Source organism: Megascapheus bottae, chromosome 11 (genome assembly GCF_031878675.1).
Source record: "Megascapheus bottae isolate mThoBot1 chromosome 11, mThoBot2.hap1, whole genome shotgun sequence".
NCBI classification, from domain to species: Eukaryota; Metazoa; Chordata; class Mammalia; order Rodentia; family Geomyidae; genus Megascapheus; species Megascapheus bottae.
The window spans coordinates 59173514-59201165 of record NC_143519.1 but is presented as its reverse complement, the minus strand read 5'-3'; the positions used below and the strand labels follow the sequence as shown (position 1 = coordinate 59201165).

Below are 27652 nucleotides of genomic sequence, written 5' to 3'. Positions count from 1 at the left end.
TCAAATCCTTACGAATTTTATTTACTTATTTAATACCTGAGTTGAATTCACTCACAAAATATGACCCCTTTCTAGATGCTTTGGATACAATGCTTCTGTCACTGTCCCTGAGGCACTCACTGGAGGAGAAACCAGGCACGTGGGCATTAAATGTTACAGCAGAGGTGTTCACAGGGTCCTGTGGGAACGTAGTGCAAAAGAGGGCCTAAGTCACCACCACCCACATAACGATCATCAGCGACAAAGAACTTTCAGGATCACACACACACACACACCAGACCTTGAAAACGTGCACTCACTGGCCCCTCATGTCTTGCAATCATAGTTACTCAAGAGGCTGAGATCTGAGGGCTATGGTTCAGACAGCCAGGAGAGGCCATGAGACTCTTATTTTCAGAAAATGCTGATAGTAGTACATAGCTCAAGTGATAGGTGTAGCTTTGGGCCAAACAAGCTCAAGGATGGAGCTCTAACGCTGAGGTCAAGCCCAAACACACACACACGTGATCTAGAGGACTAGTGCTGCCCCTGTGGGTAATTTACAGGAAGCAGCTCATCATGTCTCCTCTCTCAGGGATGACATCCAGTGGTTGGCAGGATCTAGCTAAACCATCAATGCTCAGTCCTCAGTGAGGATGCCCCTAGACCCTAGCAGACTGGCTGGAGGCACTGGCATTGGGGTTGTGCTGTCCCACCCTCTTCCTCTGGCCTCTGCCCCCACACTCTCGGGCACGCCCACTCTGCACAGGGGAAGGTGGGAGAGGAGGCCTTGGGTTCCGTGGCTGGAAATTGCCTTGATCTGCTCTCTGGTTAGTGGATGCGCTTGGAGCTTTAGGAAGATGCAGTATTTTCTGTCATGCTGCTCCCTTCAGCGCAAGGTAGGAACAGCGAGGTTCAGTTACTGGGTGGGGGAGGGGGAGGGAATCCCACGGCCCATAGCCTTCCATATCCACACCCAAGGTGCACAAGCCTGCATGGGTCCCAGGGGGCCATGGTAGCCAGGGTACTGCTCTACTATCTGAGCACACACTTGCTTGCTTTCATTCTTTCCTCCTTGATTTTCTTTCCAATTGTTCTCTTTTTTCTTCCTCTTCTTTCTTCTGGTTAATTAGAGATAAGAGTGTCAGTCAATGGATATTCCTGCCAGGGCTGGGTTTGAACCTCCATCCTCAGATCTTAGCCTCGTGCATAGCTAGGATTACAGATATGAGCCACCAGCTCCCAGCCTGTTCATGTTTTGAAACAGTCAATGCTTTTCCTTCTTATGGTTTTAGGTACAGCATATTCAAACATAAAGCGATGGTTTGAGGCTCACACATGTAATTCCAGATAGTCAGGATCTGAAGATTGAGGTTCAAAGCCAGCTGGGGGAGAAAAGTCTGAGTTTCAACACTACTTAACCAGCAAAATATGCCAGAATTGAAGATGTGGCTCAAGAGGTAGAATTACAGCCCTGAGTTCAAAAGCTAAGGAGCAGTGCCCAATTCCTAAGTTCAAGCCTCAATACATACTTGTGTGCACGTAACACTCGCACACAAATGCACACTTACACACACACGGAGAGAAAAGTTACATGTTCAGTAGTACAAAATTAATGCTTTCTTTTGCTGTTTCATATCACCCTGGGTTAGTGAGACCCATTGTGAATAAAAGACTGAGGTACATTCCTACCAGAACCTCCTCATCCACCCCTCATCCAGCTGCCAGACTGGTATCTTCCAGGCAGGCTGCTGGTATTTGTCCACTTTCTTCTGGAAATCCCAGGAATCCCATCCCTAGCTGGAGACTTGGCAGATGCCTGTACTTCAACAGCCAGCCAGCTACTCTCCCAAATCTCAGGATACAGAGGTTCACTGGGCACTATTCCTGGGTTGGTTTATCATTATTGAAAAAGATCAATCTATACCTATAGCTCTCCTCATCTCAGGATCTGAAATAGCAATAGCAACTGTAAGGATATACAGGAAACAGCTTCTCCTCTTAAAGAAAAATCACTAGCTCTAAGCTACCCAGGACTACACTAACAGTGAGAGGCTGTCTCAAAAGAGCAAAACAAGCCAGAAACCAGAGGTTCATGCCTAGACCTCTGGAACTTTTCATACTCAGACAATAAGAACAAATGTTTTTCCACACTGCTTACATTCATACGGTTTCTCTGGAGTGTATACTTTCGTGTCTTTGAAGATGATAGGGAAGACCAAATGCTTTCTCACACTGTTTACATTCATAGGGTTTCTTTCCAGTATGAATTTGCTCGTGTTTTCGAAGGAGAGAGGAGAAAGCAAAAGTTTTCCCACACTGCACACATGTGCAGCATTTCTCTGCAGTGTGAATTCTTTCATGGTCTTTAAGGGATCTAGAGGAAGAGCATGTTTTCCCACATTGCTTACATCCATGGGGTTTGGGTTTCCCTCTAGCATGAGACTTTTCGGTTTTCGAGGTCACTAGAAAAAACAAATGTTTTTCCACACTGCTTGCAACCATGGGGTTTCTCTCCAGTGCGAATTCTTTCATGTCTTTCAAGGTAGCGAGGAAGAATGAATGTTTTCCCGCACTGCAGACATCTATAGGGCTTCTCTTCAGTGTGAAGTCTTTCATGTCTTCGAAGGGAACAGGAAAATGCAAATGTTTTTCCATATTGCTTACTCTCATAGGGTTTCTCTCCAGTGTGAATTCTTTCATGTGCTTTAAGGTAATGAGAGGAAGGGAAGGTTTTCCCACATTGCTTGCATCCATAGTGTTTCTTCCCAGTATGACCTCTTTCATGTCTTCCGAGGGTGCTGCTAGAAACAAATGCTTTCCCACATTGCCTACATTCATAGGGTTTTTCTCCAGTGTGAGTTCTTTCATGTGCTTTAAGATAACTAGAGAAACTAAAGGTTTTCCCACATTGCTCACATTTATAGGGTTTCTCCGTGGGAAGAGTTCTTTTGTGCGCCTGAAGGGTAGTGGAGTTAGGAAAGGGTCTTCTACAATGCAGACATTCACAGCAGGGTTCAACTTCAGTGTCGATTTCTTCATGTCTGTGAAAAACACAAGAATGGTTACAGGAGTTTTCACATTGCATAGCTGCAAATGGATTTTCCTCATGGTGCATTCTATGGCCAGTTTGATCCTGATGGAATTTCCTGCAGGCTCTCCCACATTCTTTACGAGTGGTGGGGATTTTCTCCCATTCCTGATTCACAAAGGCTGTCTGTCCTGTGTGAGCTCTGAAAGGCATACCCATGGGGGAAGGTGTAAGGATGGTTTCTCCAAACACATGGGTATTAAAGGGTGCTACTCCAGGTAGAGTCTTCTTATTCAAAATGCTTTCCGCATTCTGTTGGAAGGCTTCTTCACACTGACTGACCTGTTCATGTTCAGACACTCTCTCTACAAATTGAGTTCTGTGAAAAACAAACACACACACACACAGAAACTGAGAACTGCTTGCAAACTAGGAAACCATTAGAAAGTGTCTCCTGAGCTTTCATGATGTCCTCCAAATGCTCCCAATATTGGCATATTTTTTTAGATTCCTGAATTTTCTAGTTTTGGAGCTCCATTGGTATACAGTTTAAAAGGAATGTTTTCTAGGATAAAATCAATTTCTATCTGTGTGCATTTGTATAGCAGCTTGGTTTAAAAATTTCCTGCCACTCTGCATAGTATTATCTCTGGTTAGTGCAATTACCTAACTTCCTCCCTGGGATTTTTGCAGTTAACTTCAGTCTTTTCTTTTTCTTTCTTCTTTTCTAAAATGCAAACATAGAAATCAATGATTTTTCAACAATATAAAAAATATTAAGAATGCAACTATCATCATGAATAATGTGATCACAGTATATTTATAATCATATATTCACCCACATGTTCAGTTTTTCATTCCAAATCATGCAGCATCACTCAGGGCAGGAACAGCTCACAGGTTAAGTAAGGCAATATTTACCTATAGAGGCCAGATTTCTAATGATTTCCCCCATCACATCTCGGTAGAGCTTCCTTTGAGAAAGACTTAGTAAAGCCCATTCTTCCAGGGTAAAATTGATGGCCACATCCTCAAAGTTCACAGTCTCCTAAAATATTCCACAAAGAACTCCAAAGCAAGAGTTAAAGTCACAGAAATGAGATGAGTCTCATCTTATTTTTTTTCAAAAAGATACCTAATGTTGTCTATATAGTCCATTATTAAATACTCACCAGACATCTTTTCTACATGGTACTTCTCACATAGTACTTTGTTACTTTTTCCTCCCCACAAACCCACAATTCTAGCACTCCTTAAACCTGAGAAAGGAAGAAAGAGCTAAACGGGAAAAATATGATGTAACAGAGGAAGAACAAAAGAACTTTGAATTTGTCCAGATGATATTCTACAAAGTGACTGGCAAAATAGATCAAAGGAGGGGACATGAATCCTTACTAGGATAAAACATAAATTCATTCAGGACACAGTAGATAGCACACAGTAAGAGCAAGTCTACAATCTGACATCTATCGGGAAACATGTACTTCATTTCTTTGTATCAGAGACATTAATTAAATTGTCTTGAAACAGGAAAGCTAAATGTAGAACACTTTCCCCTACATAATGGCAAAGGCCTAAAATTTAAAGCATGGAGAGGATGATGTAGCACAATCTGAAGTTCAAGGTCAGCAAGGGCTAAATAATTTGTTTCAGACTCGTGTATTTTTGTCAGGGCTTCAACTCACAGCCTGAACACTGTCATGTAGCTTTTTTCCTCAAGGTGAGTGCTCTACCTCATGAGCTACAGCACAGCCTCTAGTCATGTTTTGGTTAAGTGGTGAAAGGAGACCCATAAACTTTCCTACTTAGGCTAGCTTTGAACTCTAGTCCTTAGATTTCCATCTTTTGAGTAGATAGGATTGCAGGAATGAGCTAATGGACATCTGGCCCAGCTCCAGACTTATGTCCTAACACTTTTGTCACAAAGTATTGTAGCCAATAAAACCTTGTCTGTAATAATATTACCCAACACATGGAGTAGTTTAATATGTGTAAACTAAGGGAGACAAAAGAAAATTAGGTGCAATACAAGTCAAAACAAAGGATTAATATGTTCAGTACACTAATGAATGAAACTATATAAAAATACACAAGGAGGGGGCCAGGAGTTTGGCCTAGTGGTAGAGTGCTTGCCTAGCATGCACGAAGACCCGGGTTCAATTCCTCACTACCACGTACATAGGAAAAAGCCAGAAATGGTGGTGAGGCTCAAGTGGTAGAAGAGCTATAGCCAAGGACAGTGCTCAGGCCCTGAGCTCAAGCCAAGGATTGGCAAAATAAATAAATAAAAGAAAAAAACCAAATACACAAGGAATGACTAGCTAGTCAAGATAATTTTGTACATATCAACAAATTTCCCTGGGACTGACTCACAATCACAAAGTAAAACGTGTTAAAACCATACATACCTTTAGTTATGCATGAATAAAATTGAAAATGATGCACACTTTACTAACTTGATTGGCTAAAATTAAAGATCTGAGCCATTGGCATCGGGACATATGCAACGTTTTTTTATTTGGCCAGTCCTGGGGTTTGAACTCTGCCTGAGCACTGTCCTTGGACTTTTTCAAGGCTACAGCTGTACCACTTCAGCCACAGCACCACTTCAAGTTTTTTTCTATTTAGTGATACCAAGGAATTGAACCCCAGACTTTGTGCATGCTAGACAAGCATTCTACCACTAAGCTAAAGTCCAGGCTCTATATGCCATCTTTTTAAAATGTTATTATTGTAAAGGTCATGTACAGGAGACCATGGTTATATCAGTCAAGGACTAAATACATTTCTTTTTGGACAATGTTATCCCTTGCCTTTTCATCCCAATCCACAAGTTCTTAGTTCATTTTCCTTATAGTTAAACATACCACTGTTACATTTATTCACTGTTTGCCTGGCCATTTCTGTTTCTCCTTAACCTGGTAAAGACATATATACACAAAGAAAGAAGATGAAAAGAAAAGAAAACAACAAGAAAGAAAAAGAATCCCCATTTCCATATGCTGGAGTTCATTTAGATAAGCATTATTTTATATGATCTGATGCACAGAAGCATTGCCCCTTCATGTTCCTCTCCTAAAAATGTCCTCCTTTGGTCTCACTGTGGTAAATGACTGTAGTCCTGTGAAACATGTGCCATCTTTTTAATATCCAGAAAATGTAATGTGGATTTGTTTCTCTCGCATATATATGTGTTTTGAAAAGTCATCTTAAATGGCCCCAACATCAGGACCACCTTAATAAATGAGGAAGCAGGCTGTCTCTAACCTCATACATGTGTGAAACCTACAAAGGCAAAAAAGATCCTAGGATTTCATCTGGAACAACTTCAGCATTTGCTTTTGGAACTTTCAAGGGTCAAAAGTAAAAGAATAGTGTTCAGTGTGCAATCATACAGAGATACAATTAAAAATAGAAGGCCAGGTGCTACCACCTCATAGCTATAACCAAGCTACCAGGAGGCTGAGATCTGAGGATCACAGTTCAAAGTCAGGCAGGGAAAGAAACTCTGTAAGACTCTATCTCCAATTAATCACCAAAAATGCCTGAAGGGAAGCTATGACTTAAAGAATATCCTTGAGTGGAAAAGCTCAGGTTAAGCTTCACTACTGACAAAAAAAAAAAAAAAGTTCTAAGGGGAAAGCAAGGGCTCCAGGACCTATGAAAAGCAGACAGGACAGGGAGAGCATGTACACAGGAATGTGACAGTAGAAACTAAGAGACTGCAGCTCTAGCCCTGGCTGCACGGGAAGTGAGTCTAGAGGCCCCATCCTCATCACAAAGTAATATGGTGACAGACCTAGTTAATGAAGTGACTTCTATTCAGAGCCAAATTACAGTGTTTGGATCTGGCAGGGTAGTGACTCTCCCAGCATGGGACATATGACACATCGGCAAAGGATAAGACAATCTAGCTTCTCATACTGCAGAAAGCTGAAGAAAACATTATCTTGGAAGAGGGCCTTCTATCCAAGACTTAAGTACTTGAAGCTATTGAAAATAGGAGCAATTTCAGTTCCAGGAGTCTTAAGAGACCTCAGCACAGTGTCTGAAGAAGACATGGCTAAAAGGATTCATGGGGCTGGGGTTAGTAGATCATGCCTAAAATCCTAGTTACTCAGGAGACTGACATGTGAGGATCATGTCACAAGTCCAGGGTAAACAGGCCAGTCCATGAGACTCTGATTTTCAATTGACCAGCAAAAATCTGGAAGTGGGGGGAATCAAGTGGTAGAGAATCAGCTTTGAGTGAAAAAAAAACAAGGAACACTGCCCTGCATCTAAGACCTAGGGTTTGCATTGAAGAAAGGAAGAAAGAAAGGGAGCATGGCCTAGTGGCAGAGTACTTGCCTAGCATGCACGAAGCCCTGGGTTTGATTTCTCATTACCACATAAACAGAAAAAGCCAGACGTGGTGCTGTGGTTCAAGTGGTAGAGTGTTGGCCTTGAAAAAGCCCAAGGACAGTGCCAGGCCCTGAGTTCAAGCACCAGGCCTGGCAAGAAAAAATAGTAAATAAATATTACAGCTGGGAGTTTTGCCCAGTGGTTGAGTGCTTGTCTAGCATCCAACAAGGCCCAGGTTCGATTCTGAAACTCTGAGTCAGGCACACTCTGTCACAGTGTACATGTACTGTCCAATGGGGAAATGGCTTCCAGAACCAGTTTTGACTTAGGTGAGCTGAAAGATCCAATGGGAATAGCTTGGAAGCCCCTGCTTAAGAGCCTCTTAAGGAGTTGGCAGTTTGACTCTGTGGAAGAGCACATTCCTAGCAAGTATAAGGCCTTAAGTTTGGTCCTCAGCTCTGAAAAAAAAATATATATATATATATATATACATATACATATCTATGTATACTTATAGATTAAAAAATTAAACCTAAGTGTTTCCAAGGCAACAAAGAAAAGTGTTTCCATAGTGAAACAGGGGCCAGGTTCTAGGAACTCTGAAAGCTGATAAATGAAAGCAGCTCCAAGATGCTGGACAGTGGTGTGCCTTCTGATCAGTAGACTGGGATCCCTGGAGGAGAATCATCCAAGCCTTTGGAAGGAAGAGAGTCAGCACTCAGGATCTATCTGCTGCCCCTGGGTGCTGGCTGCTAGATGGGACTGAAAGCAATCAGCAACACATATGGCAGCAGGTGGCCCCCTTCCCCCTACATGGGTGAGATCTGAGCGAACTGAAACTGCAGGGAGACCACCTGAACCCCTCACTGCTAGAAGTAACAGTGCCAAGGTAATGAAAAGCCCTGGAATGAAGAGATTCACTATAGAATTCTTCCAGACTAAAAGAAGTATCAATAATGTCCCACTACATGGAAAGAAAGGAACTCTGTCATTCATTCTACGAAGTCACTGTTACTCTGACAAGGAAACAACATAGACAAGTTACTTTTCTTTTTTTCCCTTTTTCTTTTGTCTGCCATTCCTAGGGCTTGAACTCAGGACCTGGGCACTGTCTTTGGACAGTTTTTGGTCAGGGCTAGGAATCTGCCACTTAAGCCACAGTACCACTTCTGACTTTTTCTATGTATGTTGCACTGAGGAATTGAACCCAGGGCTTCATGCATGCTAGGCAAGCACTCTACCACTAGAGTGCTGGCTAGACAAGATGTGTTTACAACGTATAAAGAATGTCTACGTAATTCATCTTTTGTCCAATGTGGATAGAGAGAAAGATTACATTAGAAAGAGAGACCAGAGTGAGCATGGTCTTACATTCACCGACAGTGATACTGCACATGTTAATAATCTCATGCACATTCAGCTTGAAGTAATCGATTATAAGAAATCTGTTTCTTTATTCTATGCTCTCGAGTCCTGAATAAGAAAATTTCTATCTTCCACTCACTTCCTAACAGAAACTTCTGAAATGCATATGCAAAACAGTATTTCTTACGTGTGAGATTTCTGTCTTATTTTGCTGACTAGAACAATAGATTGTGTTCACTCTGTCCTTTGGGGCTTTTTAAATAGAAACACTCAGATCTGAGTGTTTCAAAATTATTTGTTACATTTATCATCCATTTCTTTTCTCTATGGTTTTCCTTTTCCTTTTCAATTCCTTCAGTAAGTTTTTCTCATGCCTATGTTTAAGGAACTATAAAAGAATTGTTGTAACTGTCTATGTTGGCAAAGAAACATAATGTGATTTAGTCTTTTTTTTTTTTTTTGCCAGTTCTGAGCTTGAGCTCAGTGACTGAGCACTGTCCTTGGACTTTCTCAAGGCTAGAGTTCTGTCACTTGAGCTTCATCACCACCTCCAGCTTTTTTCTGTGAATGTAGTACTGCGGAATCCAACCTGGGTCTTCCTGCATGCTAGGTAAGCACTCTACCACTAGGCCAAATTCCCTGCCACTAGTATAGCCTTTTATAGAAGTTAGGACCAGCTATTGTTACATCTAATGTTTCAGTTAAGAATTTGAAATGGGCTGGGAGTTTGGCCTAGTGGTAGAGTGCTTGCCTAGCATGCACAAAGACCCGGGTTCAATTCCTTGGTACCACATACTCAGAAAAAGCCGGAAGTGGTGCTGAGGCTCAAGTGGTAGAGCTCTAGCCTTGAGAAAAATCCAAGGACAGTGCTCAGGCCTGAGCTTAAGGCCAGGACTGGCAAAAAAAAAAATTGAAATGAAGAAAGTAGAAGAAAAGCATGTGATCTTTACCTTCTTTTTTTCTAAAAAGGAAAACAAAACAAAACAAAAATGTGAGTCCATTTTAGAAATTTCATGGTAGTTGAGTTTGACATGTTATGTATATAGAAACAGGACTAATAATCTATATAAGTAAATCATTGAGAAAAAGAATCTGTTTATCCTTACAATTTTGTCTTTCTTTCTCCCATTTCTCCTTCAAAGTTGGCATCAAGAGACAAAGTGGTTCAGTGTTCTAACTTGGGCTTTCTGATTATTGGTTCCTGCTTGCTAACCCCTTTTTTCTTCTTAACCCTTCATTCTGGAAACATGTTTCTGTATATGTACAATTCTAGGTTCATTCAACACCCACAAACATCCTCACACACCTGGTGGAAATTAAGGTTTGACTCTTTTCTATCTAAAAGGAAAGATATTTGAGGTGAATAAAAACAGTCAGTCCACTGAAGTTTGGTGGGTTCCAAAAGAGTCATGGATGAGAACGATAAGTATGACATAGATGTAGCTTATGACCAGTAAGCTGTAAAACTTTGTCCAAAGTTAGCACCTTAGAATTGTGGTGAAGGATAGGAAATTCCTGAAAACTCTTAAGAGGTGAGGCCCCACCTACCCTCAGGGAGAGGTCTGCATGAATTCCTAGAGGCAGGGCTAGGGGCTTGGACCTGGCAGACCTGCACCAGGAACTCATCTCTTTTGCCATCCCTTGGTTCTCTCATATTATTACAATATTTCACCTTGTTATCTGATATATTTTATGTGTGCTTAATTGGTTATTTGAAATTGGATAGGGAAGAGGGGAAATCAAGATGGGGGGAGGTTGGAAGGGAAATGGGGACCATGTCATGAGAAAGAGTATCAATGTTTGTGAAGTTATGCACCTTTCATCTGCTGAATATAATGTAACCCTTATTAATCACAATAAAAAAACCCTGATAATCAAAAGTCAACATCTAGCTTGTTGCCAGGGACACAGGCAGCCTGCAATGCTAGCTACCCCGGAGGATGACATGTGTAGTTTCTGGTTCAAAGCTAGATTAGGCAGGAACATCAGTGAGACTCTTATCTCCAATTATCCACCAGAAAGCAGGAAGGGCAGCTGTGGCACAAGTGGTAGAGCACCAGCCTGAATGAAAAAGCTCAGGGGCAGTAGTCAGGCCCCGAATTTAGTGCCCACACCTGCTCGTGTGAGCACACACACACACACACACACACACACACACACAACCAATATCATAAAACAAGTCTGAAATCCCTACAGGTCAGAGAGGACAACAGATCTCCCCAACATCCACCGCCACCACGTGGGTGCGTATGGATCCCCCTTTCCAAGGAGGGTGGCAATGTGGGAGACAGGTGGAAATTCAGATGTCACAAATGAATCATCAGTTCTCTCCACCATTACACCAGGAGTCTTTTCCAGGATGGAAAAGCCCCAGCCTGTGGTGACTTCACCTCCTCTGGAGCAGACAGGATGGCCAGGACCGGGTGGCAGGACTCCTAGGACTCAGGTGCCCGCTGCCAGCCCCGCCCCGCCCCAGCCCTTCTCGCAGGCCTTGGAGGGCTGAGGAGCCCTTCCCTACCTGGAGGAGCTCTTCACTACCCGGCCCCCTAGGGCCTACCAGACCCAGCTGAGGCCCTGCCTTCCGGATCCGCCCCCCACCCCGCCCAGGATCCTGACCGCCAACCGGCGTCCGTACTCACCACTTCCCGCTCCCCGCGCACCCCGCTGTCCTCGCGGAGATCCACAGGCACTGCACCCCACACCCCCGCTGGCGGCTCTGAAACCAGCCCGGGCCCTGACGTCTGTGGGAGTCTAACCCGGAGAAACGTCAGCAGCGGGGCCGAGGCCCGGGGTGGAGGGCGCTGGCGTCCAGGGAAGAGCCCGAGAGGCCGCGCTCGGGACCGCAGCTCAGCTTCCAGACCGCAGAGCCGAGGCTGTGACCTCCTGGGCCACCGGGCAGCAGAGAGGGAATAAAACTGGAGCCTTTGGGAGACACAGCCCCACCGCCCTCGCCAGGGGCCTCCTACCAAGGACGCTTCTCATTGGTCAGCTCCTGAAGCCGCTCTTCCCCTCAGCCAATCAGAAACAACCTGTGCGACTGTCTCCGCCTAGCATAGCCCCACCCCCTTCCCTTCCTGGAGGCCTCAGTCACCAGATGTGTTGCCCTGACTTCCAGGGAAAGAATCTAGTAAAACACCTCTATCAGTTCAAGCTTTAGCTCTTGGGGCGTTCGAACTCAGCTTAGGGATACATCAGATTTTTTTCCCCAGGCATCCATGTGTGTGTGAGCACCAGGGGCTTGAATTCAGTCAAGGCCTGGGTGCTGTTTCTGAGCATTTTAACTCAGATTGGCTCTGTCATGTCAGGTTTTTGAGTATTTACTAGGCAGTAACAGTCTCAAGGACTTCACTTTCCCAGGATGAGTTGGAACTGTCATCCTCCAATCTCAGCCTCCTTTCAGCAAGGATTCCAGGCATGAGCCAATTCCACATGGCTTGTTTAAAAGGCTGTGGTTCTTGGTCCTGGGGCTTGAACTCTGGGCCTGGGTAGTGTTCCTGAGCACTTCAGCTCAAGGCTAGTGTTCTACCACTTGACCACAACACCACTTCTGGTTTTGTGGTGGTTAATTTTGGAGATAAGCGTCTCATGGACTTTATTGCCCAGGATGGCAATAAAGGAACTGCGATCCTCATATTAAAATCTCCTGACTTGCTAGGATTACAGGCTTGAGCCACCGTGCCCAGCTTAAAAGGCTTTTTATCTTTAAATTTGGCAGAGATGCAGTCTGTCATCCTAGCTATACACACACACACAGAATTCAACATGCTATTTTATTACTTTCATTGCATCCTTCCTTTTTCACTGAATCTTACATTGCAGCATGCTTGCTAGCTTGCTTCCTTCCTTCCTTCCTTTTCTTTCCTTCCTTCCTTCCTCCCTCCCTCCCTCCCTCCCTCCCTCCCTCCCTCCCTCCCTCCCTCCCTCCCTTCCTTCCTTCCTTCCTTCCTTCCTTCCTTCCTTCCTTCCTTCTTTCCTTTCTTTTGTGGGGTGGCTCCAGGAGCTTGAACTCAGGCCTAGGCTCTGATTCTGACTTTTTAATTTTATCCACTGTAAGTCTGACACTGTACCGCTTCAGCCATTGTTCTATTTTCTACTTCAGGTGTTTAATTCGAGATAAGAATCTCTTGTACTTTTCTTCAAAAACTCTGATCCTCAGTTTTCAGCCTTCTAAATGCAAAAGATTAACAGATGTGAGTAAGGAGTGCCTGGCTGTCACTGAACATTTTAATTCTTTGGCCAGTATTTACTCTTCCAATCCATCTCTTTTATGCTAAAATGTATTAAATTTAAAAGAGTTTTCCTGTAGACAACAGTTTGGTATTGGTTTTTAGTACACTGTGCTTCTTCACATATTTACACAAATTCGAAGTGATACTCGATTTTTAGTAGTATTGGTAAACTTTTCTACTCATCAGAGTTTTCACTTGCATAATGTTTCCCATTTCTGCCTTTCCATTTATTTTTGCACCCTCTATATTCATCTTATTTGTTTGGATATCAAATACATTTGTCTCCTAATTTTACTCTCCTAGATTTTACAAGGATTTATTTACATTGAATGTAAAGTTATCATTTGGGGAAGTATTCACTGGAGGTTGAAGCCAAGGGTTTGTGCTTATTAGACATGCCTTCCAGTTCTGAGCTATATCCTCTAGCTATTCTGCTTTCTTTATTTATTCATTCATGCATTCATTGTTATTGCTGGTCTTGAGGCTTGAACTCAGAGTCAGAGTGCTGTCCTTGAGCTCTTTTTGCTCAAGACTATTGCTTTGCCACTTGAACCATATCTCCAGTTCCATTTTTTTAATTGGCTTATTGGAGCAAGTATCATGGAATTTCTAGGTTGGCCTCAAACCATGATTTTTGGATATGAACATCTTGAGATCTAGGATTACATATTCAATACTGCAGAGAGGCGCGGCAGGGATAGAAGAGGTGGAGATGTAGCTCAAATAGAAGATTGTGGACTAACATAGAGAGGCCAGGGTTTCAAAACCCAGCACTGTATATAGAAAATAGGATTTTTTTTTCCTGAACGCAGAGGACTAATGACCTGTGTTAGACTTATATGCCTTCACAGTGAAGGTATTGATGACCAAAAGGGTAAGCTGGCCATTCATGGCCAGCTATCAATGCCAAGTGAGTGCATGTAGTTTTCACCTGAGTGTTAAACAATTTATGGAGTATTGTAACCATAGACAGTACACATGACAGGCTATCAGTAACAGTACATCCTAATATTGAGTTTCGAAAATAAGCAAAAGTAGACTATGCGGAAAGACAATTTCTCCTGTTCTCTTTGGAAGTCAAGGAGGAGGAGCTACAAGGTCAAATGCAGATTGCCAGAGTGCATGTATGCAGCTCACACTTACTGGTGGGAATGGAAGCGGACTTCACATACAGAGTAGCTAATGGAGCATGAATCAGTTTTCTGTACCCCACACCTCTGTTATACTGACAGGACAATGCTCAGGCCCTGAGTTCAAACCCAGGACTGACCAAAAAATAAAATTAAATTATGTAATTTGGGAGCCTGGAGTGTGGCCTAGTGGTAGAGTGTTCACCTACCATGTAAGAAGCCCTGAGTTCAATACCTTAGTTCCTTATATAGACAAAAGCTGGAAGTGGTACTCTGGCTCTAGTGGTAGAGTGCTAGCCTCAGAAATCACTGCCCAGGCTCTGAACTAAAGCTCCAGGAATGTCAAAAAAAAAATCTGTCTTTTGGGGGTTAATGGATGGGCCCAGAACAAATCATATTAAGTGAAGATAAGTCAAGTTCAGAAAGACAAATGACACATAGGCAGAGAGTAAATCTAAAATACATGGTGACATGAAAAGTCATAGAGGACTGTGGTCATTCATATATAGTGAGACCAAAGCAGGTACTCTTAGAGGAGGAATTAAGAGGTATAATGCCTCTCTGCTTCTGTCTATGGGGAGGATGAGGGAGGTACACAAAAGTGGAAGGACAGAAAGTGAACAAATGAAGTAGTGATATTCAGTGGAAATCATGTTGAAAATGAACTATATAACTTGTGGAAGGAACAGAGGTGAAAAATGGGAGAGTATAAAGGAGGGGATGTCATTATCTAAAGACAAATATATTCATTACCTGACTTGTGATATGGTAACCCCTCTGTATATCACCTATGTAATAACAAGAAAAGTACAAAAGAAGCAAGAAAGCACAACACAAAAAGCTGCCACTCTAAACACTTAAACAGAAAGGTTCCATTGTTGAACTGATGTTGCAAAACTAAATGGGTCTATCACAAATCTGTCAAACTCAAAGACATAGAAAAATGATGAAAAAATTATAAGCAACTACTTTATGTGAGAACAAATCACACTAATCATTTAGCTGTAGAGAAATATTAACCAGAATGTATGATCTAGGAAGTCATATGATGTCAGAGTCATATGTACTTTTTAATTATATAACAATATTGCATTCTTATTTTTATGGCTCACATTTTGATTACCTGGGATAGACTGGAAACTAATATTCACAAAAAATATGTGGGAAATAATGATGGTCAAATAGAAATCCATACTACCTGTGAAGTATCTTGTGTGTATATATGCATGTGTACATGCACATGTATCTATGTATGTATATGTATATATTTGTATATATATAGGCAAGTGTGTCCGCGGCCAACTGAGTACACACAAAGAAAGCCTGAAGTTGGCATGTAGGAAGATCATAACGAGGACTAATCTTACACAAAGTGTCACTGTCTATATTTCTGCATAGTCATATTGTAGTATATGCTTGCACTGTTGTATCTTTTGGATTTCTCTGAAAAAAGTGTAAAAGGTTATTATTCAAACCTTTCCTTTCCCAGTATAATGAAATGTGGGAGATAAATGAGCACATAATATGCATAGATACAAGGTGATAAATAGTAATTTATTCTAATCACATATATATGAAATATGTGTGGACATAGGTATCTTTGTGTTTTTGGATATATGTATGTACATATTCATACATGAGCTTCTATCTAAGTATATATTGTACATATTATACCCACAACACAGATAACAGTATTATATAAGCTATGCTATATGTAATACCTAATATAAACCAGATTTACTATATATACAGTACATACAAGCATATATAACATATATTCATACACAAAATACTCAGAATGTGGAATTTGCATTGGGGAAGTTCATATATAAAAACTGCACTACAGATATCACTGTCACCATTTTTGCATGTTCATTGTTGCAGGAGAGGTACCTTTTTGATTTATTTGGATAAATGTATAACATGTTAAAAGAGAACATTGTCTTTCTTGTAGTTTTTTAGCTACATTATGCTTTTTGACCGTTGCAAATTAAGTGTAGTGGTCTGATTGTATCAATGGCATTTCTATGTGAGCTTACTCACATGTCACTGATTGCTATTAAAAAAAACATTCAGAATTATACCTTTCTGTTTCAAAATTATCTGATTAGTTCAAAGAAGTTGCCTTACTTCTACTTCATTATTTTGTGGAAGCTGCTTCAAAACATTAAGAGCTATTGTATCTGATTCAGCTACCACAGAAAGTTAAAATATTTCAATTTCTAATAATTATGGGGTCAAGGCACACAAAAATGTATCTTTTCTCATTGTACCTTTGTGCTTATATTAGCACTATTCAAAAGAGCTGAAGCTGGGCACTGGTGACTCACGCCTGCCATGCTAGCTACTCAGGAGACTGAGATCTGAGGATCACGATGCAAAGCCAGCCTAGGCAGGAAATCCATGAGACTCTGATCTCCAATTAATCACCAGAAAAACGGAAGTGGCATTGAAACTCAAAGTGTTAGAGCCCTAGCCTTGAGCAGAACAGCTCAGGTGCCCAGGCCCAGATTTAAAGCCCCAGGATCCACAAAACAAAACAAGCTACCTATTCACCAATGAGTACATATAAAACTGCTGTGTGTGGACAAAATGAGGAATGAGTCTGCTCTAAAAATGGAATGATATCATTATCAGGAAAATGGATAGGAGAACTCAGATGCTAAGCCAAATACATCACACTGAGAGTTAAATGTCACATTTTTCTCTCCATTTGTAAATTTAGACTTAAAGATGAATAATAGGAATGTACAAGAGGAACTTTTGGGGGAAGGATAGCAGTGGGGAGTATGGCACATGTATAAAATGCTCTTCAATATACTATCTGATCAAAATTAATAAAGTCAGAGCAACTGTTGAAATTATTCCAAGAGTGGGGAGCACATGTATGGAGGATACTGGAAGCACCACTGTAAACAACAAAGGTATTCCAATAAAAAAAAACAAATATGTAGAGATTCAGAATGAGAGCTTGAAGTTTAAAAAAAGTACCCAGATATTCAATTCTTCTATGAACACTGAATAATAGCAATATTAACTGAACACAAGGCAGTCAAACAAGTCAGGATGTCAAAACTGAAGCGAAATCACTCAAACTTTGCAAACCAGTGGAACATATTAAAATGCAACTGACCCTGCTCAGGTACTGGTCCAGGCTCTTAACTGAAGGGTATGCATTTGATGAAGAAGTCACATGGTTTTCTCTAGGAGGGAAACTTCCCTTCAATTCTGCATCATGTGGCAGTCTTTTCATAGAAGAGCCCTTGATGCTAGGCCTTGATGCCGGGGCCAACCTGCAGCAAACCAGGGTTCGCAGATTGGGGTTCCTGAAATAGGGGACAAGGACTAGGAAGAAAAAGAAGAGAGACAGACACACGGGGTCCGGGATGTCCGCAGTCCAGGCAAAGACTGCCTAGACTGCCACGTTTATTTTCCACTCCCCCTTCTCCCCTCCTCCAGACCCCGGGAACCTCCAGGTGTCACATTCATATGGTAATTCTCAGGTCATTTACATACAATAGGGCCAGAAAGCAATAAGACAATAAAGCCATGGTCTGATGCAAGTCAAGGTACAGTTTGATTCCACTCTTGCTCCCAACACCTTGTGACAGGAGTATGTGCAAGAGACTGAGAGTGTGCAATCACCAAGGAAATTCCTTCAATGGCCTTCTTCATGCTGTCCACAGTCCTGTGAAGTTTGCCAAGGACAGATACCAGCATTTCGTTAGTCAATAAAGAATGCCTAAGGAACTTGAATTTCTGAGGACCAGGACAAAAGAATAAATGAAAAATGCCTTTGCATGCATTTACTGTCAGCAATAATGGAAAAGTATGACAACATGGTAGAATGCTGAGGAATTGTGAACAAACAAATTTTTATGAGTATTTTGCAGGTATTGATCAAAAAATTTGTTAACTACGCATGTTAAATTTTACAATACTATGCATAGAAGTAGTTATTGAAAGTAAGTGAATAGGAACATATAAAATTATCATATACAAAATATTATTCCTGACAGCATCAACAAATACTATATTTTATATACTAAATTTTGCCTTACAATGAGATCTCAGTATATTCTAATTTTAGGAAGTCATTATAATTGTGAGTTAAGAAATTTGCCTTTAATTATTACAGGTGTCATTGGTAAAATAACTTATCCCCAACTGTGAACACTACAAAAACACACCTTTAAGCACCTGAGAGGGGAGTCAGAAAGCTATGAAGTTGTATGTATAGATCTAAATGCTGTTCAAGAATTTCCATATACAGTGGCACATACCTCAAAATGACAAAATTCTCCTTCTTGCTCTTCACACTGTAATTGTGATAATACGTTCTTTGCTTTTTTCTTGTTCCTTTTCTCGGCATTTGCACGTATTTTCCAAATATATTCTCATATGTATTTTACATTGTCTTTTTTTAAAGTTGTAAAGATCATTACATAAATGAAGTGCATTCTGGGTGAAATAGACAACCTGAAAAAAAAACAGTAAAAAGGCTATCTCAGTTTTTTAACCATAAAGGAACACATGTATCCATATTTTCTCATTCATTCTTCTGTCCAAGTGCATAAAAAGACTCTACTCCATGAAACCACTGCATGAAGCTTTGCAGATAAATGAGTTACATCCCTGTTCTGGGTTAGCTTAGAGCCTAGGGCAGTGGAAAGGCAGAAAAATGACCACTGTCGCTTCAGTAGATATTGGGATAAGATGCATTTTCTCCTTGCACTAGGAATTGACCTTCACTAGGCACAGAAGTACTTTCCAGAAGAAAATAGCTTTCCAAAAGGGAAACAGGAAGAGAGACTATGAGCTGATATGTATCCAATCAATCTACAATATTTACTGATGCTTCATGGCAGTCTGTTTCTACCTAACGTGCAGTAAGCTGTACTGAGCTGTGGTGCTCTATGAAGCCAATCCAAAAGTATTCAAGCAAACCACACTAAAGCACTTTGAAGACAACATATTTGAGAGAATGAAGTCAGTGAATGCACTGCTAAACTATTACAGATGGGTGTCCTAAAGAGACAGTGAAGAAAATGTTCCCAGTGCCCAGGCCCTTCTGTGAGAGGGGTACAGACCAAGACACAAAAAGAAGAAAGCTAGGTGGTGCATACTCCAAGTTCCCATGATGCAATGGTGAGGAAAACAGGCTGAAGGAAGCTAGGAGCTTGACTGTCACATGACAGCGCACTGGAGAGTACAGAGAGGTATGAGGGAAATCCAGGAGAGCTACACAGGACCCCCTTGCATATGTAACAGAGCAATGGATCACGTGTGTTCAGAAAGGGGCCTGACATTGAGGAATAAAACACATGAAGAGATGACAGGAAACTACCTATTGTTCACACTCTGCCAGGAATTGATGTCATTACAGAGCAGAGGACATCAGAAATGCCTTGCTTCAGCAGGGCAAAATTAACCCTCAATAAATCCTGTCCTGAAATATCCTACAATTTATAAAACCAAGAGAGGAAGAACCAACTTTTTTGTAAGTGACCTCATCATTGCCAAAAACAGGGCTCAAGAAATCTAATTGCTCATTACAGATATAAAAGATTGAAATCATTCAGAAGGTTGATGAGCACAGCGAATGTTAACCCATGTGTTAAACATCAGTGTTTTCTCAGAGTAATCCTAATGATGTCATTTGATTTCCTCTGACATTTCTTATAAGTGAATAAAGATCAAAGTCATATGCCAATAGATATGGATGCCAGTAGTTGATCTCTAATAATCCTATTTACTCAGAAGGCTTAGAGGATGTTGGTTCATAGCTACCAGGGGCAGGCAAATATAGGAGACCTTTATCTTCAATGGGCCATCCAAAACCTAGAAAGTGGAGGCTCAAGTGGAACAGAGCCCGCCATAAGTAAAAAACAAGCAAGATTTGTGTATTGGATTTCAAGCCTTACTACACACATCTATACACACACACACACACACACACACACACACACACACACACACACACACACACTAATCATATTAATGCCAGAAGTATCCACTCTAAAAAGAAAGTTATTAGATTTATGGTAATCTGAACTCTTGTAGATGGAAAGTATGGAAAGGCAGATCTCCAAAGAATATACACAATCACAAATCACCCCTTGAAGGACAGCAAACATCAGCAGTCTTCAGTAATGCACCAATGTGCATTCAAGGCATGGACAAACTAGAATGCTAAAACACACAACAAATCTTACCCTACAGTGTGCTTGTGAAAACAGAAAGGAAGCTTCAATTAATGGCTAAAGGCAATGAGAAGTTACAAAGCTTTTTGAACTTCCCTTCTTTGTACCTTTCCTTTCTTCCACTCCTGCCCACGCCTGCTAATTTTTGACAGAGGTTCCCACTATGTAGTCCCAGCTGGTCTGGAACTTCAAATCTGGTCTTAGCCACAGACACACTGAGATTACAGATATGGGTTACCATGCCTGGCTTTTGCAAAGTTCACAAGAAAGCCACATAAATGAGCAGGAAGAGACTTTTGTGACTGATGTGTGTTCACTTCTTTAGCAGCCATGATTAAACATACACAGAATTCAGAGGTGAAAGCATTAAATTGTAAATTTCATGCCAATTATAGTTCATCATGCATCAGTAACACCTAAAAAACCTTGAGAATACTGAAAGCTCTGCTACAAGAATCCCCCTTTGAGGATATGAGAAGATATATGAGAAATCTACAGAAATGAGAGCTATAACTTTGTGGCCATGAGAACCATTGCTTGAAAAGATCTGGTGTACACTAAATATGGGATTAGCATTTACAAAACTGACCATGGTCTCTGGAGTTGTGGTGAATGTGAAAGGCACCTATGGTTCTTGCAGTATTGTAGGTGGAAGCGGTATGACCGTCAGTGAGAATGGGAGAGCACAGAGGAGAAGGGTGCTGCTGCAGGAAGGTCCATAAGACTCTCATCTCCTGTAAAATACTCAGAGAAAGACAGCTATGGGCTGTGCCTCAAGGGGTAGATCCCTATCTTTGAGCAAAGAAGGCTCAGGGACACAGCTTGAGTCTCAGTTCAAGCCCCAGGACTGGGGGAAGACAAAAAGAACTTAGAGGTATTCAGTGGTATTTTACATGGAGAAATGCTCATAATGAGGCAAGGCAGACTCTTCTGAGACCAATTCAGACAACTGAGAGAAGACATTAGAATCATCTGCTCCATTTATTTGGTGTGTGATCTATAAATTAAATAACAGTATTTGAAAATGTATATGTATTTCAGAAAATACATTCAATCCCATTCATCAAATATACAAATGAAATAATTATTCATTACCAGACCTGGAGTTCTTTCTTCTTCTTAAAGATTAGAGGAAAAATTAAAAAGGAAATACATAAGATAAAGATGTAAAGATCCTATTTCAGCTATAATTCATGGCTACCATTCCTTAATTGGTATTCAAAATTAATTAAGTAAAAATGTTTGAATTCATAAAAAATTAACTTTGTTGTTTTCAGTGTCTTTATCACTGAGCTCTTTTCTTCTGATTTTCATGTGAAACCACTGTTGTTGCAGCCATGGTTGTTGTCAGGTCATTGTTCATGTCATTCAAGCATGTGACTATAGAAAAAACCTTACAGATATACAGAAGTACGGCTGGTGAGAATATTTCAGCAAGCAATTAACTCAAGAACACAGAAAGCAACCTTCCACATCCCATAAGCTTTGGAGGATGGGGTATCAAATACATATTTTTAAAGTACTAATATTTTCACTAGGATAGTAATAAAATACAGAAACACTTTCCAGGAGAGAATTTGCTTATGTATCAAAAGATGATATTTGTATGATAAGAAGGATCCTAACACTGAATTAAGCAAAAGAAAAGGTAATGGTCAGCTGGGCTCTACTGTCTCGCATCTGTAATCTTAACTACTCAGAGGCTGAGATCTCAGCATCCATATTTGAAATCTGCTTAGGAATCAAAGTTTAACAGACATATCTCTAATAAACCTTCAAATATTCAGTAGTAGAGCTGTGGCTCAAATGGGTGAGTGGTAACCAAGAGTACAAACACCTCAGTGGGCCGGAAGCATGGCCTAGTGGTAGAGTGTTTGCCTAGCATGCAGGAAACCCTTGGTTCAATTCCTAGGTACCACATACATAGAAAAAGCTGAAAGTGGTGCCGTGCCTTAAGTGGTAGAGCACTAGCCTGTGAAAACGCAGGGACAATGCCTCTTTCTTTTGTTCTATCTTTCTTTCTTTCTTTCTTTTTTTTTATTGTAATTAGTAAAAGGGTTACATGATATTTGCCAGATAGAAGGTGCATTAATTCACATACATTGATCCCCTTTCACATGTCTTGGTACCCGTTTCCCTCCCCCCCACAAAGAAGGATCCAGCTTTAGTTTTCTGCACGTGCTTAACCAGTTCTGCCAGCACAACTTGTTGAACAGGCTATCTTTCTTCCATTCTGTTTTTTTGGCTCCCTTGTCAAAGATTAGTTGGCCATAGGTCTGTGGTTTAATATCTGGGTCCTCAGTTCTATTCCATTGGTCTTCAGGCCTGTTCTTTGTCACCTTGCACTAGAATTAACTCCAAATGGATCAAAGACCTGGAGGTAAAAGCTGACACACTGAAAACTCTACAGGAAGGAATAGGAGATACACTAGGCCTCCTTGGCACAGGTCGAAACTTTCTTAATAAGGACCAAGAATCACAACAAATCAGAGAAAGGCTGGATAAGAGGGACTGCATTAAACTGCAGAGCTTTTGTATGGCAAAGGACATAGCTAGTAAACTAATCAGGAAGCCTACAGAGTGGGAGAAGATCTTCACCAACCAAACAACGGACAAAGGCCTCATATCTAAAATATATCAACAACTAAAAAAAAAATTGAATCACTCCAAAACTAACCTCCAAAGTAACAACCATCCCATTAAAAAATGGGCCAAAGACTTAAAGATAGTCTTCTCTGAAAAAGAAACAAAAATGGCCTATAGACACATGAAGAAATGCTCAACATCTCTGGTCATAAAAGAAATGCAAATCAAAACAACTCTAAGATTCCACCTCACTACAGCTAGAATGGCCAGGATCAGGAAAACGAATGACAACAGATGCTGGAGGGGATGCGGCCAGGAGGGATCACTACTACACTGTTGGTGGGAGTGCAAACTCGTTCAACCACTATGGAAAGCAGTGTGGCAGTGCCTCAAAAGGCTAAACATAGAACTCCCCTATGACCCAGCAATTCCACTACTTGGCATTTACCCAACCACCCAGAAACAAGGACATACTAAACCCACTAGCACAACAATGTTCATTGCAGCACTATTCACCATAGCAAAGATATGGAACCAACCTAGATGTCCCTCAGTTGATGAGTGGATCAACAAGTTGTGGTATTTGTACACAATGGAATTCTATGCTGCTGTCAGAAAGAATATCACCCCATTTGTTAGGAAATGGAAAGACTTAGAAAAAATCATATTAAGTGAAGTAAGCCAGACTCAAAGGAACTTAGGCTCAATGGTTTCCCTCATTTGTCATAATCAGTAGAAACCTTGGGCTCTACTAGCAGAGATTTGCAATAGAGCAAAATCTTGATACATAAGGACATATAATGTGAAGCTAATTGAAAGGACCTCCAGGACAGTGAAACAAAAGCCATATAATGAATGATTATTGCCTTAATGTACTATGTTGTCTCTCATCTCCTTTGCTGTCCCTTGGTTATCTCATATTGGTATAGTATCTCACTTTGTTGTCTGATATATTGAATTTATTTGTATTTGGATATTTGAAATTTGATAGGGAAGGGGGGAAAACCAAGACGGGTGGGGGGTGCTAGTCCTGGCGCCTGAGCTCGGGGCCCCAGTTATGAGTACAAGCCTTGGAACTGGCCCAGAAAAAAAGAAAGAAGAAAAAAAAGAAAAACATCTCAGTGCCCATGCCTTCAATTAAAGGCCTAGGATCAACAGTAATAGAAAAAGAAAGAGTATTTTCCTAGATGCACAAGGACACAAGAGCATATTGATCTATACATTAAGAAAAAGCATTCACTGACAAGAAAACTCAATGTAATTTTATTCAGTGTGTTAGTTTTAAATACTGAAAGTTTTACCACAATGTAAACTTTCCCTTAGGAAGAAAAAAGGTATAATAAGCTTAAAGAAATTAAAAGGAGGATTTCTTACTGCTTGTGCGCGCTTGCTCGCCCCCTCCCCTCTCTCTCTCTCTCTCTCTCTCTCTCTCTCTCTCTCTCTCTCTCTCTCTCTCTCTCTCTCTCTCTCTCTCCCTCTCTCTCTCTCTCGATTTCAGATTCTGACCATGTCAACTTTTAAACTTAGGGCTTCTCTTAACTCTTGCTCAACTTTCTACACCATGTCTGGCTTCGACCTCATCTCATAAGCCACACTGCCTGCCTCCTTTAATGCTACTTATTGTGAACAGGGAGTCTCCCAGAATTTCGTGATGGGTTGGCTTTGAACATGGACCTACCAAATCCCAGGCTCTTGATTACCTATAGGAGAAGTATCTGGTAAGAAGAGCTATTTCTTTTTTTCATATATTTTTATTGTAATTATTAGAAATGTTACATTATATTCACCAGATAGAAGGTACATTACTTCACAAACATTGATACCCTTTCTTATGTCTTGGTCCCCATTTCCCTCCCTCCGCTCCACCCCTCATATTGTTTTTCCCCCTTCCTTACCCTATTTCAAATAACCAAATAAGCATATGTACAATATACCAGACAACAAGCTGAAAAACTGTAACAATATGAGATAAGCCTGGAACAGCAAAAAGAGATGAGAGATAACATAGCACGTTAAGGATATCAATCACTCATTATATGGCTTTTGTTTCTATATTCAGGAGGTCCTTTCATTTAGTATCATACTATATGGCCTTATGGATCTCGGTTTGTTCTGTTGTAAATCTCTGCTGGGGAGCCCAAGGTTTCTATTGATTATGACCAATGAGGAAAACCATTGAGCCTATGTTCCTTTGAGTCTGGCATAAGAATAGTTATTTGTTAAGTGTGAAAAATGAGTCTTGGACTTTTGGCAAAATTTCTTTCCAATTGATTACAACGTAAACACCAGGATAATGGGTATCTTTCTAGCTGACAACTGCTCAACCCCTGACTGTCAGGGTAAAATGATGAACCTTGGCATGCTCTGCTCGTCTCCCTGGACAATGATCTCCCTAGAGATTCACTTGTCTGTCAGCTTTCTTTCCATGGAGGATCAAGGTCTCATTAGGAAATCCGTTGTCTGAATAGGGACTTTTCCTCCTTCTGGCTTCCATCTCAGGAACAAAGGAAATTTAAATCTTTCTCAACATCTTCATTGGAAGGGGTGCTAGAGCTAAAATTCTTTGCTGACAGATACCTTGTCCATCATGTCAATACAATTCAAACATGCATAGTTCGTTCACCGATGGTGTCTCCATAGGTTAATATTCAGAAAGGGAAACTGATTCAGTTTTGAATATATAACACAATTTTAACATGGCATGAAGCCATGATTCCTAAGTTCCTATTGTATATATGGGTTCCTGGACTTTCTTCCATTTGGTTATCATGCATATTGGTTCTTTAATCTGTGTGTATTCACAGCAAAATATCTAATGTGAATCTATGCTGAGCTATATTTAAATTATCCAATAAACATTTGATTTTATTTTCAGATCCAATTCATTAAAATGAAATATTCTGCTTTGTGATATTAAACACCCTTCTCAAACACCTCTCAGACACAACTAGTTAGATTATGTCAGATTCTTCACTCGCTCAATCCACATACTGAAGTTCACAGCATACGATATATTTCTACACAAAACTTTGGCACTAGTGATTTCAATATGAAATTGTGAATTTGAAGCCTCTGAGAATTATCTCTCTTTGAAAAGAAGCTAAGAGTTAGTAACAAAATAGGATTCATAATTCAGAATGCTTAGTCTTTGATTGGGATTTAAACTTTTATCACATGAGGCATATTTACTTATTTTTTTTATTTTTCTGGGTTGTAGGACCTGAATTCTGAGCCTGGGTATTTCCTTGAGCTCCTCAGCTCAAGGCTACTGCCCTACCCTTTGAACCACAGCACCACTTCCAGTTGTCTGGTGGTTAATTGGAGATAAGACTCTTATGGACATTAGGGCCAGGGCTTGCTTTGAACCTTGATCCTCAGATCTCAGCCTCCTGACTAGGTAGGATTATAGGCATGAGATACCGTGCCCAGCTACATGAGGCATATTTATTATCAGAAGCACAAATCATAATCATCTATTTTGAGTATAACTCTAAGTATCATATTGAATATAAGATATTGACATTTCTAAGGATTGTCTAAATTTTCATACTTATGAAATGAATTATAGAGCACTTAATGCTTTGTCCCACTGCTTGTTTATAGAGTAACCTGGGAGATAAATTCCTTTGGCTATATTATTGAAAATACAAAGACCGCTTATAGGAGAAGATAGAATGTAAATAATGAACATACCAAAGGTTATGTTCTCTCACACATGTCTTGCCCTTCTGCTGCATTAGACTGAGTCATGTCCTGCCAAGAAAACCATTATCTTTTATCAGAGTCACCTACTAAAATCAGATTAATCATGGTATTTAGAGCAAAAGAAAATTTGATCCTTAAAGAAGCAAAAGTGCAAATCCTCAAGTACTCAAAGTAACCAAGAGCAAAATTCTTTTTTTTTTTTTTTTTGCCAGTCCTGGGACTTGAATTCAGGGCCTGAACACTGACCTTTGGCTTTCTCAAGGCTAGAGCAATACCACTTGAGCCACAGCACCACTTCCAGCATTTTTTGTGTATGGGGTCCTGAGGAATCTATCCCAAGACCTCATGCAAGCCAGGCAACAAGGCTACCACTAGGCCATGCTCCCGGGCCTAGCAGGAATTACTTCAGTGACCCAGATCTTCATCACTTGAATATATACAGAAGCTTACCCAAGATAAGTGCATGGAACCATTTTGGTGGCTAATTTATTGGGTGCAATTGAAGCAACAGGATAAAAAGAAACAGTAGGGGGGGCAGGAGTTTGGCATAGTGGTAGAGTGCTTGCCTAGCTTGCGCGAAGACCCTGGTTCGAATCCTCAGTAACACATACAAAGATCAAAGCCACAAATGGTGCTGAGACTCAAGTGGTAGAGTTCTAGCCTTGAGAAAATCCAAGGACAGTGCTTAGGCCCTGAGCTCAAGCCCAGCACTGGTAAAAAAAAAAAAAAAAAAACTAAACAGTAAGGCCAGGAGCAGGAGTGGATAGTGAAACTCATTACGAAGCCCCATTCTGTGGCTTGCTCCACTGATCCTATTCAGAGAGCTTGATGACTTAAAAAATTATCAACTCACAAGGTCACTTTTGACCTGTAATGAAAAAGGCAAATGCAGGGTATTACTTTAATTATTCTGTGGATCTACTTCTAAGCTTACCTTTATTAGCTATCATTTTGATTGACCTTTAACATAACGGTAAATCTGTTGAGAAAATTTCCGTTAAATGACTTTTTAGAAGTAAATTGGACTACTTACCTTGCCCTCGTGCCTTCACTGGAGTTTCTATCCTTAGCTTTTCAGCC

General features: G+C 40.7%; 1 protein-coding gene across 2 annotated transcripts; it reads right to left on the bottom strand.

Annotated features, from left to right (window-relative positions):
• LOC150057183 (zinc finger protein 627-like) lies at window positions 1–27642 on the bottom strand. Of its 2 annotated transcripts, XM_090342366.1 has the most exons (6): window positions 27606–27642; window positions 26561–26620; window positions 3932–4269; window positions 3677–3737; window positions 2899–3389; window positions 1–178 (listed from the first exon to the last, which is right to left on the bottom strand). In XM_090342366.1, coding segments are annotated over exons 3-6 (588 nt in total). In that variant the 5' UTR covers window positions 3966–4269; window positions 26561–26620; window positions 27606–27642; the 3' UTR covers window positions 1–176. The 2 variants fall into 2 exon arrangements, with proteins under 2 accessions (XP_090198492.1, XP_090198493.1); XM_090342367.1 differs by lacking the exons at window positions 26561–26620; window positions 27606–27642 and adding an exon at window positions 11359–11469 and having other exon boundaries at window positions 3932–4058.
• Between the last annotated feature and the right edge of the window lie 10 nt (window positions 27643–27652).

What these genes read in the sequence shown, in the direction of transcription:
- LOC150057183 (XM_090342366.1), bottom strand. Translation starts at nt 3,965, where the DNA reads ATGGGGGAAATCATTAGAAATCTGGCCTCTATAG. An exon ending in TAGAAATCTGGCCTCTATAG is followed by an intron (nt 3,738 to 3,931) that starts GTAAATATTGCC and finishes TTTGCATTTTAG; the next exon opens with AAAAGAAGAAAGAAAAAGAA. An exon ending in AATCCCAGGGAGGAAGTTAG is followed by an intron (nt 3,390 to 3,676) that starts GTAATTGCACTA and finishes TGTTTTTCACAG; the next exon opens with AACTCAATTTGTAGAGAGAG.